The sequence below is a fragment of the Hylobates moloch genome, unplaced genomic scaffold (genome assembly GCF_009828535.3).
Source record: "Hylobates moloch isolate HMO894 unplaced genomic scaffold, HMol_V3 SCAFFOLD_16, whole genome shotgun sequence".
Taxonomy (NCBI): Eukaryota; Metazoa; Chordata; class Mammalia; order Primates; family Hylobatidae; genus Hylobates; species Hylobates moloch.
In genome coordinates this window covers 27515349-27533798 of record NW_026652291.1, presented here as the reverse complement: position 1 = coordinate 27533798, position 18450 = coordinate 27515349, and the positions used below count along the sequence as shown (strand labels likewise).

General features: G+C 48.5%; 1 protein-coding gene across 4 annotated transcripts in view; it reads left to right on the top strand.

Moving 5' to 3' along the window:
- ADCK1 (aarF domain containing kinase 1) overlaps nucleotides 1–18450 on the top strand; it is a 167168-nt gene that overhangs the window by 77965 nt on the left and 70753 nt on the right. For all 4 annotated transcript variants that reach the window (XM_058429347.1, XM_032180252.2, XM_058429346.1 and 1 more), the window contains exon 4: nucleotides 13267–13470. In XM_058429347.1, coding sequence (XP_058285330.1) covers nucleotides 13267–13470 — 204 coding nt within the window. The remainder of the gene's footprint in view (nucleotides 1–13266; nucleotides 13471–18450) is intronic.

Below are 18450 nucleotides of genomic sequence, written 5' to 3'. Positions count from 1 at the left end.
TGGGGTTTCACCGTGGTCTTGATCTCCTGACCTCGTGATCCGCCCGCCTCGGCCTCCCAAAGTGCTGGCGTTACAAGCGTGAGCCACCGTGCCCGGCCGCTAGTTCTTTAATTTCATCTAATTTCTATGTGTATTCACTTGTCCCTCTTCACATTGTTCCTGACTTTTTCCTTTCTTACTTCCTTCCTTCCTTAGATAGGCTTCCTCCTGTACTTTCTACCTACTCTTCCTTCTCCTTTGGAGTCTCACTCTGTCACCTAGGCTGGAGTGCAGTGGCATGATCTTGCAATCTCCGTCTCCTGGGTTCAAGCAAATCTCCTGCCTCAGCCTCCAGAGCAGCTGGGATTACAGGCATGCACCACCACGCCCAGCTAATTTTTGTATTTTTAGTAGACACAGGTTTCATCATGTTGGCCAGGCTTGTCTTGAACTCCTGACCTCAAGTGATCCACCTGCCTTGGCCTCCCAAAGTGCTGGGATTACAGGTGTGAGCCACTGTGCCTGGCCTAGGGTATTTTTTCTTTTTCTTTTCTTTTCTTTCTTTCTTTTTTTTTTTTTTTTTTTTAAGACTAGGTCTTTTTCTGTCATCCAAGCTGGAATGCCGTGGCTGAAACATGGCTCACTGCAGCCTCCACCTCCTGGGTTCAAGTGATTCTCCTGCCTCAGCCTCCTGAGTAGCTGGGATCACAGGTGTGTGCCACTACTCCTAACTAATTAAAAAATTTTTTTTTGTAGACATGGGGTCTTACTAAGTTGCCCAGGCTGGTCTCAGACTCCTGGCTTCAAGTGATTATCCCATCTCGGACTCTCAAAATGCTGGGATCACAGGCGTGAGTAACCTTGTCTGACCAGAGTTTTGTTTTCTGTTCTTTTCCACCAGCCCCCAAGAGCCCCAGGCTATGAGGAAATGAAAAAGACTCCTGTCCCACATTCAGGCCTGTGGCCTGAGCAAGCATAGTGGGGACGGGAAGCAGGCTGGCTGCTGCATTCTGCTCGCGGCCTAACACTTGTTTTTCTTGACTATAATTGCCATTCCAGAGATGCCCTCACTCTTCTAGCTGCTGAACAACTGTTGAGAACAAATTAATTATGCATCTTCTCAGTGTGTGTGATTAAGGGGCAGATGGAGGGAAGGGTTCTCTTCAGCTTTTCTGGCAACTGGGTTCCCAAATGGATACTTTCCAGACCAAAGAGTACGTGTCCTGGGCTCCTGTGGGCATCTGGGTTTGTCTCTGTGGTGGCAGGCTCGCTCACTGGCAGGCGGAGTCACAAGTTGCCAGTAATAATATTATTAATCCCTTAAATTTGCAGCTCATTTGCTGTTTGCTGAGGGCTTGCACAGTCACATCAGCTCATTTGTTGGGATTTCAGGGATGCTGGAACAACTTTCTTTGCTTAATTCTTCCCTAAATCATTATTGATGCTTGTAATTCCACCATTAGAAAGTAATTCCTTTGGCTTGAACTCAGTTCTTTATTAAAATGCAAGTATCCTTGGCAGCTGTGTTGTATGTTTTATTCATTAAGCTTTCTTAGCCACTAGCAACTGCCCTCTCCAGATACCCCTATCTGCCACCTTCCTTTTAGGATGGGCTTCTCTGAAATAGAACTTACATTTGGAAACTGTCCCATTTCATAGAAATCTGCTCTAGGTTAGTTGCTCTGGCTGGAAAGAGACAGGTAAAGAAACTCTTGCCAGGATGTCAATGACTGATCATAATTTCTTTCTTTCTTTCTTTTGTTTTTTTTTTGGAGACAGAGTCTCACTCTGTTGCTCAGGCTGGAGTGCAGTGGTGTGATCTTGGCTTACTGCAACCTCTGCCTGGAGGTTCAAGCAATTGGGTTCAAGCAATTCTTGTGCTTCAACCTCCCAAGTAGCTGGGACTACAGGCGCACACCACCATGCCCAGCTAATTATTTTTGTATTTTACTAGAGACAGGGTTTCACCATGTTGGCCAGAATGATCTTGATCTCCTGACCACGTGTTCCACCCATCTCGACCTCCCAAAGTGCTGGGATTACAGACGTGAGCCACTGCGCCTGGCCTGATCATAATTTCTTATGTTACCATCTCTAGGGAATATTCTTATTTTGACTAGAAACTTCTGGAAACAGTGCTTAATGCAAAGGAACTGGTGTCCCTTCATCCTATCATGTCAGTGGTGTTGGTCTTAGCTCTCCCCTCTGTTGGACTCCCTTAGAGAGGCAGTGTGGGGAGCAGGCCCTGTGAGGTCCACCAAGAGCAGACTCGGTCTGTGTAACTCAGATTGGGCGTTGCCCTGGAGTGTAGTTCATTGGGACAGGGGAGAAAGTGGAGCTGACCACATAGATGATGGTGTGACAGACTGTCCATCTTGCAGAAGGAAGACTGAGGCATAGAGACAACAATCTACTTGGAGGTGGGGCTAGAATTAAAATTTTGTCTTTAGAACCCCAGTAACAGTTGTAGGTTTTTAAGAGTCAGAAGACACCTTAGAAACATCTAGCTCTGGGAAAGCAAAGACATTTCATTTGCAAACTCCAGTTGATTAGTAGTGGTTGTCTGAGTGCGGGTTGGAGAATAGGCAAGTCGTCACCTGGACTCACTGAGTGCGTGCTGTGGTTGATTAGTGATGTCTGATGTGTGCCACGGGCACAGAAACAGAGGTGAGGCACATATGCACTCACTTCCTATTCCTGACTCTGCTCAACTTCTCAATTTACAGATGAGCTGAGGCCCAAGAAGCTGAGATGATTTGTTCAGGATTGCGTAAGTAGGGGCAGTAATTGGCAGAATTGTCCCAGAATCCAGGTCCCTTGAGTCTTGATTCAAAACTTTTTCTTCTGAAGTATACTGATATTCTAAGAGGTATTTCATTATGGTCTTGGAGTTAGACTGCCGGGATTCAGATCCCAGCTCTGCCACTAATAAACTGTGTGGCCTTAGTCAAGCCATTTAACCTTTCTGAGCCTTAACTTCATCTTTAAAAGAGAGGATAATAATTATGCCTACCATATAGGATGGTTATGGAATTAAATGAGAAAATACATGTATAAAGGGTTCAGAGTAGGGCCTAACACATAGTAAATACTTAATCCATGATAGTAGCTCAATTAAAATATTCCTTTTTTTTCTTCCTTTTTGTTGAGACTGGGTCTTGCTCTGTCACCTAGGCTGGAGTGCAGTGGCACAATCTCAGCTCCCTGCAACCTCCATCTCCCGGGTTCAAGCAGTTTTCCTGCCTCAGCCTCCTGAGTAGCTGGGACTACAGGCACATGCATCACCATACCTGGCTAATTTTTGTATTTTTAGTAGAGATGGGGTTTCACCATGTTGGCCAGGTTGGTCTCGAACTCCCGGCCTCAAGTGATCTGCCCACCTCGGCCTCTCAAAGTGCTGGGATTACAGGCATGAGCCACTGCACCCGGCCAAAATGTTCCTTTTTAAATTGCATTGTCTTTCTAGATTCTTGGTGGACACAGACACAAAATCGTCCCCTGCTCCCTCTGCAGTATCCCTCAGAGTTGCCCCTCAGAAATACCTGCTTCTCTTTCTTTTCCATGGTATGCTCTGGCATCATTTGGGTTTGAAGTGCTCCTGGAATTTGTAATTTCATAATGAAAAGTCCCACAGTACCAATAACCAGGTGTGAGATGGTGCTGGATCTGTAACTACCTGCAGCTCTGGGGCAGCTTGCAGCTTTTGCTATCGTACTTCACACTCTCCAGAAGTTCATTTTGGTTTGGGTGTGTGATGCAGCCCTGGAGGCTTGGCTGTGGTTCCCCAAGGACCAGCTGCCACATGGGGCCTCTCTTGGCCATTTTGCTTAGTTGCTCCTCTGACCGGAACATCACTATAATATCTCCTTCCGACCATTTCTGCTCCCCTAAGCCAGTGTATCTTCTCCCACCTACCCTGAACCTCGTTCTTAGACTGGACCTCAATAGCCAGCTGGTGCCACCCCCGTCTTCTCACAGCTGCCTCTCCTATAGGCTTAGAAAGCAGGGCCTAGTCAGAGCCTAGACCCAAAGCTATGCTATGGTCTTCTCCCCATCTTAATCCAGCCATGCAGGACCCTGGGTAACAGTTCCCTTTGGGTGACCCTGAGGGGGACCCAGGGAAGCCTTGAGAAGCAGTGGGAGTCCATGACTGTCCTGGAAGCCAGGCCTGGTGTGATGGGGCTTTGAGCTGACCCCTGCATGATTCAAGACAGGAGTGTGGAGGGCTCTCTGGGTGGCTTGTGATGGGCAGGTGGCTCTCGTTGAGTGAATCATCTGTGATTCCACATCCTGACTAGTTTTTGGGAAAAGCCCCTGTTCTGGATCCTCCAACAGAGACCCTCTTGTGGTCTGCCCAGCTGATCTCTGCTGAGAAAGGGTGGAGTGGGGGCTGGTGGGAAGGAGGCCTTCCCACTGGGAAATGGTCAAGTCATTGTCCTTGACATTGGAAAGCTCTGTTGCTCTGGGTCTCTCATTGGGTCCCAGACTCACTTGGCTGCAACCTGGCCATGTCTAGGGTTGCTCCCCTGCTTTTTCTTCTGTGGACCTGAAGCAGAGACGCTGATCATATCCATGGAGCTGCCACATGGGCAGAAGCCCCGTCTTCTCCAAGAGAGGCTCAGACAAACGGAGGATTTTGAGCCACACTGGGGAGCTCCTTACTCTGCCCTTCATCCTGGGATTGTGGAAGGCAGTAACATCACTTGTGAGAGGGGACAGGTGTGGCATGGAGAATGGGTCAGGTCAGGACTAGGAGGAGGTGAAGGGAGGCAGGCTTGGGTCCAGGCTGAGAGGATTTTTGGCAGGTGAAAAGGAGAGTGGTGTGGTGAGATTATGGAGATACTATGTAAAGGCCTGGGGGCAGGGGATGGCACAGGAGAGAGCTGGTCACTGTGGTTGGAGGGTAGAGAGTGAGGTGGGGAGTGTAAGAGATGAGGCTGCAGGACAGCTGGGCTGCATTCTGTGGGTCTGTCAGGAGTTTAAACTTCATACCAGGCCGGGCGCTGTGGCCCACACCTGTAATCCCAGCACTTTGGGAGGCTGAGGCAGGTGGATCACTTGAGGTCAGGCATTTGAGATCAGCCTGGCCAACATGGCGAAACCCCGTCTTTACTAAAAATACAAAAATTAGCTGGACCTGGGGCAGGCGCCTGTAGTCCCAGCTACATGGAAGACTGAGGCAAGAGAATTGCTTGAACCCAGGAGGTGGAGGTTGCAGTGAACTGAGATCCTGTCACTGCCCTCCAGACTGGGTGATGGAGTGAGACTGTCTCAAACGAACAAAAAGCCCCATAAAAAACCCACTTCATACCAGGGCCAGTGAGGCAGTGAGGACCTTTGAAGGGTTATCGTTGAAAATTGTTTCCCTTTTCCCACTGTGGCCAGTGTGCTGCCCTTCCTGGCCCTGCCCTGTTGGGCTGCACAGTCCTCTAGTGTGGCCCAGTTGCTGTCAGAGACCTCATGCTTCTGGGGCTTCCCTGGCTTCCTTCTCCCAATGATTCCCAATCTGTTTCTACAACGAGGCCTTCCAGATCCCCCTGTGTTCATGAATTTGTTCCTAATCTCAGAGTTTGTTTTCTGTCTTATTGGAACAGCTCCCAGGAGCCCAGACGTGGCCAGAGCCATGGTGGCCGTGTGGGCTAACCCTGAGACTTAGCTGGGGCTCAGCTGGGGACCAGGGTGGGTGGGTGTTGTGAGGAACCGGGGGCGGGGGGGCAACACTGAGGGCCCCATAGTGGGTAGTAGCCACCAGGATGTTTTTCTTCTTCTTTAAAAAAATTTTTAAAATAAATAGAGATGGGGTCTCGTTATGCTGACCAGGCTGGTCTCGAACTCCTGGCCTCAAGCAGTCCTCCTATCTTGGCCTCCCAAACTGCTCGGATTACAGGCATGAGCCATCGCACCCGGCCTGGATGTTTTTCTTCTAACTTAAGAGGAATGTGTAACAGTGTGGAGGGGCAGCAGAGTGTAGAGAAAGAGATGTTTTGCAATTAGAAGGCAATGTTTCAAACCCCGAATCTGCTATTCACTGGCTGAGTAACCTTGGTAAGACCTCTAACTTTTTGGAGCCCAAGTTCTTGCATCTGTACAATGAGGAGAATGATAGTACCTATCTCAAGGGCTCTTACCTGGGTCAGGTGAGATAATGGTGTGAAAGACTTCATGCATTTTATTTATTTATTTATTTAAGACGGAGTTTTGCTGTGTGGCCCAGACTGGAGTACAGTGGCGCGATCTCGGGTCACTGTAGCCTCCACCTCCTGGGTTCAAATAATTCTCCTGTCTCAGCCTCCCTAGTAGCTGGGATTATTGGCACGTGCCACCATGCCTGGCTAATGTTCTTATTTTTAATAGAGATAGGGTTTCGCCATGTTGGCCAGGATGGTCTCAAACTCCTGACATCAGGTGATCCTCTCACCTCAGCCTCCAAAAGTGCTGGGATTACAAAGGCATAAGTCACCGTGCCTTTATTTATTTTTATTTTTTTTGAGACAGTATCTTACTCTGTCGCCCAGGCTGGAGTGCAGTGGCATGATCTCGGTTCACTGCAAGCTCCGCCTCCCGGGTTCACGTCATTCTCCTGCCTCAGCATCCCGAGTAGCTGGGACTACAGGCGCCTGCCACTGCGCCCGGCTAATTTCTTTTTGTATTTTTAGTAGCGACGGCGTTTCACCATGTTAGCCAGGATGGTCTTGATCTCCTGACCTCGTGATCTGTCCATCTTGGCCTCCCAAAGTGCTGGGATTACAGGTGTGAGCCACCGTGCCTGGCCGCAGTGGCATAATTATGGCTCACTGCAGCCTCAAACTCCTTGGCTCAGGGGATACTCTCATCTCTGGCTCCTGAGTAACTGGGACCAAAGGCATATGACACCATGCCCAGCAATTTTTAAATTTTTTGCAGAGACAGGGTCTGTCTATGTTGCTTAGGCTAGTCTTGAACTCTTGGCCTCAAGCAATCCTCCCGCCTTGGCCTTCCAATATGTTGGGATTATAGACGTGAGCCACCTTGCCTGGCCAACTGGTACTCTCTAATTTACCTTTGATTCTTCTTTGCCCTATGAGTTCTTTAGAACTGTGTTATTTAGTTTTCTTTCTTTTTTTTGAGATAGAGTCTCACTTTGTTGCCGAGGCTGGAGTGCAGTGACATGATGATGGCTCACTGCAACCTTGACCTCCTGGGCTCAAGCAGTATTCCCACCTTTCAGCCACTCAAGTAGCTGGGACCACAGGCGCATGCCACCATGCCTGGCTAATTTTTCTTCATTTTTATTTTTTGTAAAGATGGGCTCTCATTATGTTGCCCAGGCTGGTCTTGAACTCCTGGCCTCAAGTGATCTATCCACCTCAGCCTCCCTAAGTGCTAGGATTACAGGCATGAGCCACTGAGCGCGGCCTTGGTTTTGAAATATTTGGGAATTTTCCAGAGATTTTGTGGTTATTGATTTATACTTTGGTTCCATTGTGGTCAGTGAAAATATTTTATATATTTTGATCCTTTTAAATTTACTGAGATCTGCTTTATGACTCAGAATGTGGTCTGTCAGCTGCATGTGGTGGCTCATGCCCATAATCCCAGTGCTTTGGAAGGCTGAGACAGAAGGATCATTTGAGGCCAGGAGATTGAGACCAGCCTGGGCAACATAGTGAGACCCTGACTCAACAAAAAATTTTAAAAAACTACCTGGGTGGTGTGTGCCTGTAGTCTCAGCTACTGGGGAGGCGAAAACAGGAAAATCCCTTGAGGCCAAGAGTTCAAGGCTGCAGTAGACAATGATGGTGTTACTATACTTCAGCCTAGGAGACACAGTAAAACCTTGTCTCAAAAAACAAAAAGAATATGGTCTCTCTTGGCAAATGTTCCTTTTATACTTGAAAATAATGTATATTCTGCTGTTGTTGGACAGAGTGTTCTATAAATTCCAGTTCAGACTGGTTGATAGTGTTCAAGTCTTTTATATCCTTACTCATTTTCTATTTGCTGTATCATGTATTGAGAAGATATTGAAATCTCTGCCTATAATGTGGATTTTTCTGTTTCTCTTTGCAGTTCCATTAGTTTTTTTGCTTCATGTATTTCGAAGCTGTGTTATTGGGTGCATAAATGTTTAGGATGGCATGTCCTCTTGATGGATTGATCCCTTTATTGTTATGAAATGATTTTCTTTATCCCCGATAATATTCTTTTCTCTGAAATCAATTTTGTCTGCTATAAATATAGCTGTTGCAGCTTTCTTTTGATTAGCATTGGCATGATATATCTTTTTTTTTTTTGAGATGGAGTCTCGCTCTGTCGCCCAGGCTGGAGTGCAGTGGTGCGATATCTACTCACTGCAAGCTCCGCCTCCCAGGTTCACGCCATTCTCCTGTCTCAGCCTCCTGAGTGGCTGGGACTACAGGCGCCCGCCACAATGCCTGGCTAATTTTTTTTTGTATTTTTAGTAGAGACGGGGTTTCACCATGTTAGCCAGGATGGTCCCAATCTCCTGACCTTGTTGTGATCTGCCTGCCTCGGCCTCCCAAAGTGCTGGGATTACAGGTGTGAGCCACTGTGCTTGGCCTGATATATCTTTTTTTATCCTTCTATTGGGTTGGTGCAAAAGTAATCAGTTTTTGCCATTACTTTTAATGAAGACAGCTATTACTTTTGCACCAACTGAATACATTTAACCTATTTGTGTTTTTATATTTGAAGAGCATTTCTTTTAGGCAGCATACATTTGGGTCTTTTTTTTTTTTTTTTTTTTTGAGACAGAGTTTTGTTCTTTTGCCCGGGTGGGGGGGGGGGGGGGGGATTTTGGCTCACTGCAACCTCCGCCTCCTAGGTTCAAGCGATTCTTCTGCCTCAGCTTCCCGAGTAGCTGGGACTACAGGCGCGTGCCACCACGCCTGGCTAATTTTTGTATTTTTGGTAGAGACAGAGTTTCACCATATTGGCCAGGCTGGTCTCGAATTCCTGACCTCATGATCTGTCTGCTTTGACCTCCCAAAGTGCTGGGATTACAGGCGTGAGCCACCCACTCACAGGAGTGTGCTTTTCATATGCAAATCAACAAATTCAGAGCCCATACCTCACAACCACCTTCTTTATTAGGCTCTTGTACTCTGGACTACTATTCTCCTGCCCTAATTGCCCCATCATTAGGTAGTAGACAACTAGGAAAAGCTCCCATGCCAACTAACCAGTCCTAATCCTGTTTACCCTGCTTTGACCTTTCCTTCGCGTGGAGTAGCAGCAAAGACTCTTGTCCACATTTTCCTGCTTTCCCCCTCTGCCTTTGACTCTGGTGCTTCTTTCCCCATGTGGCCTGGTGTGGCATGCCATCATGCCGTCTATTTCTAGAGACTTGTGAGTAGAGGCTTCTGCTTTCATGGTAATCATTTCTGTGTTTGTGTGTCTTACCACAAATTGAAACAAATCCCAATCCCCTTGTAGTAAGTACAGAAACACCAGCCCTGGCTAAATGGACACCTCATTTAATCTTCGTAGCAGCCCTATGAGGGGTAGGTACTATTATTATCTTACTTTTATAGATGAGAAGACTGAAGTAGGGAAAGGTTATGTAACTTGCCCAAGTCCACCAGCTTCTATGTGGTGAAGTTGGGATGTAGCCTGAGACACTCTGAAGTCCTACGTTCTTAACTACAGAACTATCCCATGTGTGGTCAGGGTGGGGTTCCGTCTGAGGTTAAACTCTTTTAATATGTTTACAAACTGCAACTCGTTTTTTCCCCTAAGACATGATGAGCTTTACTTTGCTGTCTAAATGGCAACGTAAAGATTAGCATCTAGAAAAGAGAGCTTGCGGACAGTGTGGGCCTGATTTCTTGGGGATGAGGAGTTACAATTTCATTTTTCTGATGGACAGTACACATGTGTGACATGGGACCCTGCCAAATTAGGAAAGAGATGCTGGATTCTCTCTAATCAAAGCTGGTCCAGTCTGCATGGCAGAATCTTGTCCATTTAGAGCTGAAAAAAAAATCAGCTGGACTTTCCATTTTCAGAAGATGCTGAAAAGGGATGATAAAAAAATTTCCCCTATTATCATAATATTTATTGTTCATAAGAAATTTGGGAAATACAAGTCAGGTATAGTGGCTCACGCCTGTAATCCCAACACTTTGGGAGGCCAAGGGGGGTGGATCACTTGAGCTCAGGAGTTCGATACCAGCCTGAGCAACACGGTGAAACCCCTTCTCTACTAAAAATACAAAAATTAGCTAGATGTGGTGGCAGGCCCCTGTAATCCCAGCTACTCAGGAGGCTGAGGCAGGAGAATCACTTGAACCTCGGAGGCAGAGGCTACAGTGAGCCGAGATCATGCCACTGCACTCCAGCCTGGGCGACAGAGCGAGATTCTGTGTCCAGAAAAAAGAAATTTGGGAAATACAGAAAAACCTATATAGAAGAAAAAAATACTCTTAAATTTCACAGCCAAGAGATACCACTATTAACGTTTCATTCCTTTAGGGCTTAAGTTTCTGACTAGAAGAATTAATCAAAGGTCAGTTTGGGGTCTGTCGCCTTCTCTTTCCATGTCTGCCTGTCTCTCTGTGTGTGGGGTGTGTATGTATGACTGTCTGATGGTCTCTTTCCTTTCTGTCGCTTACACACCCCTCAGCCCCATTGGAGATATTGCCCAGTTCTGAAGGGGAGTCCCATGGATTCAGTCTGACATTGATACCTTTCTGCCTAGCTTGGGGCCTAGGGCCCCTGCTCTTGGGGCGTTAGATGTGGGTAAAGGATTGCCCTCCTTGGGCTTTGACTCCATCTGGCCTAATCAATAACTAATCAACACTGAGTTAATCTTATTAGCTATTCACTGCCTCCCTCCCAAACTCCAAACCAAGCTGGCTATGACAATGCTTTTAATTAATATGAGGCAGATTAAAACTCATTACATAATCCTAGTACTTTGGGAGGCCAAAGTGAGTGGATTACTTGAGATCAGGAGTTCAAGACCAGCCTTGCCAACATGGTGAAACCTCATCTCTGCTAAAAATACAAAAAATATCCGGGTGTGGTGGTGCGTGCCTGTAATTAGTTACTCAGGAGGCTGAGGTAGGAGAATCACTTGTATCTGGGAAATGGAGGTTGCAGTGAGCCGGGACTGCACCAGTGCACTCCAGCGTGGGTGTCTCAAAACAAAACAAACAAACAAACAAAAAAGTCTAGCAAAGCTTGAAGTAGACAGACCCCTGCGGGCCTAAGGATGGCCTGCTAGTGCCTGGAGTCTGAGGCATCCCCTCTGCTGTGTCGGGAGGTGGGCGGATGGGCCTTCTGGCTGCTGGGTTGAGGGTGTTCAGGGCTGCAGCAGTCTCTTCTGAGCAGCAGCGATCTGGGCGTGGTGGCTCATGACGGTAATCCCAGCACTTTGGGAGGCTGAGGTGGGTGGATTGCTTGAGCCTGGGAGATGGAGACTACTGTGAGCCATGATTATGCCACTGTACTCCACTCTGGGAGACTCAGTGAGACCCTTTCTCAAAAAAAAATTGTGCAAATTTATGGGGTACACAGGAAATTCTTACACATTTATAATGTGTGGTGATTAAGTCAGGGTATTTAGGGTAGCTATCACCTGAGTACAATACAGTTTTCTAAATACAGTCATTCTCCTCCGCTGTCAAACATTGAATTTATCCCTTCAAGTTTACTTTATGTTTGTACCCTTTAATCCACTTCTCTTCATCCTCTGCCTCCCCACCACCCATACTGCCTGGTTTGTTATCTGTTTTTCCACTCTCTACCTCCAATATCACATGTTCTCTCTTGTATGTGGGAGCTAAAACAAAAACAAAAACAAAAATACTCTTCTTAATTTCTAAATTTCCTGTGTGGTTCACTTGGCAACTAATTATACAGGATCTTTGAACACTTCTTCCACCTTTGTTGTCAACTGTTATTTAACTCCTCGCATGATTTTATGGCCCCCAATATGTGTTAATTACATTAGTGTCCTACGTGGCACTGAAGAGTATAAGCCCATCCTCGTAGTTCACTCTCTTGGTTAACTGAGTTGGGAGAAGGCAGGTACCAGGTCCCCACAGGGTACTGGGGTCCCTTGTCTTCTGTGTGTGCCCATGGCCCCATCCTGCCTCAGAGGCTTTAGCTCCTAGAAGGTAGGACCCTCATAGTACCAAGGCCCTCAGCTGGGCAGGGGGGATGACTGTGGATACGCAGCCTGGGGGCAGATGGGGCCACCTCCCAACTCTGGAAGGACCGGTGAGCATCCGGATGTGAGTTAAGGCTACTCTGTCCTAGACAACCTGCCCAGATGCCTTCTCCATGTGCCTCATACCCCCCACTATAGTGACTCCTCCAGTTAATAGGAGACCCCTGCTAAAGTTTGCTACACCAAATAGCCCTAGATTTTGGAGTGTTTTCTAGACCTTCCTTTGATATTTATTAGTGATTTCTTTCTTTTGTTTTTTTTTTTGAGACGGAGTCTCGCTCTGTTGCCCAGGCTAGAGTGCAGTGGTATGATCTCGGCTCACTGCAACTTCCGCCTCCTGGGTTCAAGCAATTCTCTGCCTCAGCCTCTCAAGTAGCTGAGATTACAGGTGCCCGCCACCATGCCTGGATAATTTTTTTTGTATTTTTAGTAGAGATGGGGTTTCACCATCTTGGCCAGGCTGGTCTTGAACTGCTGATCTCATGATCCAGCTGCCTCGGCCTCCCAAAGTGTTGGGATTACAGGCATGAGCTACTGCGCCCGGCCTAGTGATTTCTTTAGCAACAAAACGACCGAGTTTGTCTTCTTTAAAGATGCCAAAACTTGCTTCCCTGAGGTGCTGTGAAGATTAAAAGATACCATACATATGACCATGTTTTATAAAACGTAGCAATCTAAACAAACAAAGCATAATTGGTATGTCTGAGGAGTGGGTGGCAAATTCTTTAACTCTGTGTCCCTTGAATGAATCATTAGTAGGTTAGACTTGGTTAAAAGCCTTGAATGCTTATTTCTAGGGAGTGAGACCCAGACTAGGTAAGTTTTGATGAAAAGGAGAAGATAGGAAGCACTGGGCCGTGTTTGAAGGGCGGCCTCCGTATGAGGTTGGAGTTGACTGCCCCGTGTACCAGGAAGCTGGACACCAAGGGAGAAGGGGTGTGTGTGTGTGTGTGTGTGTGTGTACGCGCGCACGCCCGCCCGCATGTGCCTGCACCTGCCCTGGGCATTGTGGGGTAGCGAGGGTTTTCAAGCAGAGCGGGAAGGTGAAGGGAATAAGGTGTAGGGAATGGTCTGCACTCACACCTCTCTGGCCTTGGCCTGTCTTCCTGCAGGTGCACCTTCGCTCTGCCAGGCGTCTCTGTGAGCTCTGCTGTGCCAACCGGGGCACCTTCATCAAGGTGGGCCAGCACCTGGGGGCTCTGGACTATCTGTTGCCAGAGGAGTACACCAGCACGCTGAAGGTACTGCACAGCCAGGCTCCACAGAGCAGCATGCAAGAGATCCGCCAGGTCATCCGAGAGGATCTGGGCAAGGAGGTACCCACCTTTGCAGGGGGGATGGGCCTGGGTTGGGATGCTTCAGAAAAGGCCCCGGTCGAATTCTTGCAGTCTCGGCCAGGGTGCTGGGGATCCACCAGTGACACAAAACCAAATGTCACCGCCACTCTCAGTGCTGAAATCAAAGAGGTTAGAAGGAATCTCAGTGGCCCTCAGTGAAACATACCAATTCAACCATATGGAATAGTTCATATGAGACTGTTATTGACCTGAAACCTATATATGATTCATATGGTTCAACCTAATAATATCTGTCACTTACTGAAGGTTTAAGGCTTATTGAAGCTTTATCCTCAGCAGGACTTTGAAGCCCCATCCCATCTGGTTTCAACCTACCTCTCTATAAGTTGGTGGGGCAGAGTGACACTGTGGTTTAGACTCTAGAGCCAAGAGCTTGGACCTTGCACAAATGATTGATCTTGGCACCTCACTTTCCTTACCTGTAGCCCACCACATAAGGTTGCTGTGCAGATTACATGGGATAATGAATAGAAGGTACTTAATATAGTACCTAAGGTAGAGCAAGTGCTCAACAAATATTAGCTATTATTTGTACAGTAATGGTGTTCTGTACTATTATGGTTGTTATTTCCCCACTCTGTGGTCCCATTGTGCTACCTGTCTCAAACTCACTGTGTTCTCTTAGTCCTCAGTGCTCATGCCATGGTCTACCATCTGCCTGGTGTCTTTGCTTCATTCTCTACTTGTCAAGTGACTTTAGGCCATCTGCCTATCTGTCCACCCAGCTAGCAAATCCCAGGCAGGGTGCTAGGTGCTGGGTTTCCTGTCCAAACCCCAGCTCTTCTAGGAAGTCTTCTGTGACCCTCTCTTGACCGATCTTATCCCTCCTTTGGGCTCTGCAGAACTTTGCTCCCTGCACTTGTGCAACTTGTGGCTTGATTAGTTGTGTCTAAGGGTTTCCCTGCAAGTCATAGTTTTTGAGGATGAAGACCACGACAGTCCTTTTACTCTGTATTTACAGCTCTGGAACAGTATCTAGCAAGTGTCCTGGGTCTGCTTAAAGAGCCAATGGATGAACTAGAAATAGTGTCCTTAGGCCACTTGGTGCAGGGCTGGAAGAGTAGGGCAGAGGTTTGATAAAGACCAGTGGTTCCCTTTTTACAGGGAGCTGGCCCTGACTATTGGTCCCTTAATGTGGAGCTGGCCCCAGGTACACAGCATCCATCCAAAGGTGTCCCACTTCTCAGTGATATCCTAGCCTGAAGCGGGGCTTGGATCACACAGGGGATGAGCATAGAAACGTCTCTGACTCCTCTGCCACTGAGGAACATGTCCTCCAAAGGGAGAGACATTGAGTGAAAGGCAAACCCGAACTGTGGCTGGAGTCAGGGAGCAGGCGGCAAGCTGGGAGGAGCAGGGTCAGGAGAGAGGGACCCCAGGCAGAGGGGACTGAATTGGCACAGTGCTGGCCCATGCATGGCTTTGCCTCTTGCCAAGACTCTTGGCTCCCAGCTTCTAACAGTACGAGATTCACCCCCAAATTAAAACTAAATAAATCACGGTAATAACAGTGTGAAGTGCATCATTGCTGGTGTGTGGCACCTCTCTGGGGGTGGAAACAAGGAGCAGGAGGCAGCAGGTTAACCCTTGGAGGCTGACTTGTCTGGAGAGCTGGGGAGGGAGGTGGGACAAGGGCAGGTCAGTGGCTGTCCCCAAGCCAGGGTGCAGTGAGGGAAGTTTGGAGCATCAGCAGTCATGGTGGCCCACTCAGCTGGCTAAAGAATGTTTGTGGTTGGAGGAGGTCGCCTGCTCTTCAGGACCCCTTCTCCAATCCCCTCCACCCCCTGCCGATTAGCCCTGAGCACAGTGGCCATGTGGCTCCTGGCCCACAATGCTTCTTTAGCCCTCTGAGAAAATGGGCTACTGTCCATGTCATGGTTCTGAGGGGCGTCCCTCACAGCTGGGGAGCTTCTTCAGAGCCCTCTGGGTTCTTACCAGGGCCCCACAGGCACACACTCTGTCTTCCCTGCCCTCTTCCTCCTCCTCCCCCTGGGAAGATGGCATTTGTTCCCTGGCGACACACTTTCCCAGTGTGTGGGTGGAGGGAGGGGAGCGGGGCCATGTGGGAAGAAGGGTGGGTGCGTGTGGGGGTGTGAGGGCGGGGTAATGTCACTCACTTGGCATTTCCAGCCTCCTCCAGCCCCTCCCATGACACTTCTCAGGAAGCAGTCTCGCCCCCACGATGCTTGAGTGGGCCCCACTCATCCTCAGCTCCATGCCAGCCCCAAGACCTTCTGCAGAAAGCTCCATTTCATCCCTGGCTTAAAAGAGGCTGTCAGTCATGCCTCACCACCTTCCTAGGTCCCAGTCCTCGGATAGGCTTGAGGTTACCTTGAGCTCAGAGATTCCATAAGTGCTCCTAAAGCTCAGACCGTAGAGTGGCGGTGTGGTGAGAGAGGCGCTTGGATGGTCAACAGCAGTGTTAGAGGTCACTATGTCCTCAGACCCGTCCCTGTCGCAGGCAGGTGGGGCCCGGCCCTGTGGGGTGTTCCCAGCATTGGTGTGGGGTAAGATTGAGGGTGCAGTACTTCTGGACCCCACGGTTCATATTCATTTCTGGATCAGTCAGAATTTCTGCACATCAGCTGGCACCATCAGTGCAGAGGTGAGGGCACTTGAAGGGGCACCATCCTTGCATAGCATTGGCTCAGGCAGGGAGTGTGCTGGGGGCCACATTGCTAAGGCAGGGCCGGTGAGAAGCAATGGGATGAGACCTCACGTCCTCTAATTCCCAGGCTGGTGATTCGTCCCCTACATAACAGCTTCTGTTTGGCAGGAAAAAAAGCAGTTGTGTGTGTCTGTGTGTGTATCTTGGAAGTTTCTCGGCTAGTATTACCAGAAAGAAGCTTACTTTTTTCTCCTTTATTTGGATGTTAGGCTTATGTCCTGAAAGACAGGTTCCAGGAAGCAATGAGGAGCCCAGCTTCTGGGAGGTGGGGTCGTTTCTGCCTCCTCAAAAGTGACCTGGTTCTGGACTGGGTCAGGGGTGGTCCCAGCCTTGGTCCCCTTGACTGCCCTTGGGGCTGTGGGTCCAGATGCAGTGCTGACTGTGGCCAGCAGATGGCGCCTGAGCTTGCAAGTCAGGGATCGTTGTAAAGACCTGGCCCTTCCCTTTGCGGGGGATCCCTGACCAGGTGGATGAGACTGGGGCTCTTTCTGCTCTTGGGCATGGTTCGTGCTGTTGAAGGAACGCAGGCTGACATCTCTACACCCTGAATGGGCATGCACAGGCCTCAACCATGAGGCTGTTGACCACCCTGGGCGCCTGAGCCCTTGACTCCATGTTGGAGGACGTGGCATTGGGGTTAGGAGTTCTCTGACGCTCCGCAGTCTCTGATGGCCAGTGATTCTGTGCTTCAGCACCTTTTCCTTCATTCCTTCTCTCTCCTGCTGGTCTACGCGGTTGGCATTTAGTGAAAAAGGACAGTGCCGGACACTTGGGTGTAGCCAGGGATGGGTACAACCTCATTCCAGTCCTCACAGTCCAGGGTCATGGAAGGTTCACTCATCATGGTAATACATGGCCACATAGTGCCCAGGGAGCTTGCAGAGGAGAGAGAGGTTGCCTTGGGCAGATGGAGGCTTTCTGAAGCAGGTGGCCTCTGACCCAGCCACTTAGAGATGGATGGAATTGGAGGAGGTGGATGTTGGAGGAAGTGATTACTGATTAATAAGCTGGGCTCAGCAGAGGTGCAGGGACAGGAAAGCAAAAAGCACAGAGGTGAACAGTGAAGTCTTGTTGATTACATTGTGGCGTTCAGCCAGTGAATAGTGGAGCAGAGGTTGTAGCATTGGGGCTGAGGTCATATTATGAAGGGCCTAGAATGTTCTTTTCAGAATGTGAGCCTGAGGGAGAGGAGGACTTGGGGAGGGACCTGATCAAAAGAAGGATGAAGAGACTGAGATATACGGAGTGGGGTGGGGCATGTGGTCGGGTGGTTGAAGGAATTTGCCTAATAGCCTGGATTTTTAGTAATGTGGGAGATGAGGTCATCGTTGAAAAGTGGAGGAAGATATAGATGGGGAGGTTTGAGGTGGGTGGGAAGCTTGGGGATAGAGTTATCGTGGGAATTAAGGGATGATCTGTAGAACTGTCAGCCACACTGTGCTGTTATCTTTGGTCATGCACACACATACACACATGCACACACACACACATCTATACCTGCCCCCATGACATACAGACAAGTGAGATCTTGTTACAGCCTATTTCAAGAAATGGTCCAAGCCGTGCGTGGTGGCTCATGCCTGTAATCCCAGCACTTTGGGAGGCTGAGGTGGGCGGATCACTTGAGGTCAGGAGTTTGAGACCAGCCTGGCCAACATGGTGAAACCCTGTCTCTACTAAAAATAGAAAAATTAGCTGGGTGTGGTGGTGGACGCCTGTCATCCAAGCTACTTGGAAGGCTGATGCAGGAGAATCACTTGAACCCGGGAGGCGGAGGTTGCAGTGAGTCAAGATCAGGCTATTGGACTCCAGCCTGGGCAAGAGAGTGAGACTCTGTCTCAAAAAAAAAAAAAAAAAAAAAATGGTCCAGTTCTGTCCTAGAGTATAGTTATATCAGATAAGGTTCTGTCCACCTCTGAAATCCCATGAGAAACTGAAGGAAATGAGGCCAGCTGCTAGCATGGAGCACAGAAATACCTCTGTTAGGGGCGATGCTTATATTGGTGTCTGGGTGGTGTGGTTTGGCTTTTGTACTCTGAAATTTGTTTTTATCAGTTTTTCACCCCTTGATCTTTCCTCCCAGGGGACCTTATTTTACAGCTCCCCATAGTACGCAGAGACAAGCATATGCTGCAGGTGCCCTGTGTTCTTGATGCACCATCTGACTGGAGTTTCAATGAGAATGAAGGAGAGAGAAGGTGCAGGGGTACCATTGTGCAACAGGTAGAATAATTCATATCCAGTTGTTTTGTAAGAGCCTGTGGGTGCAG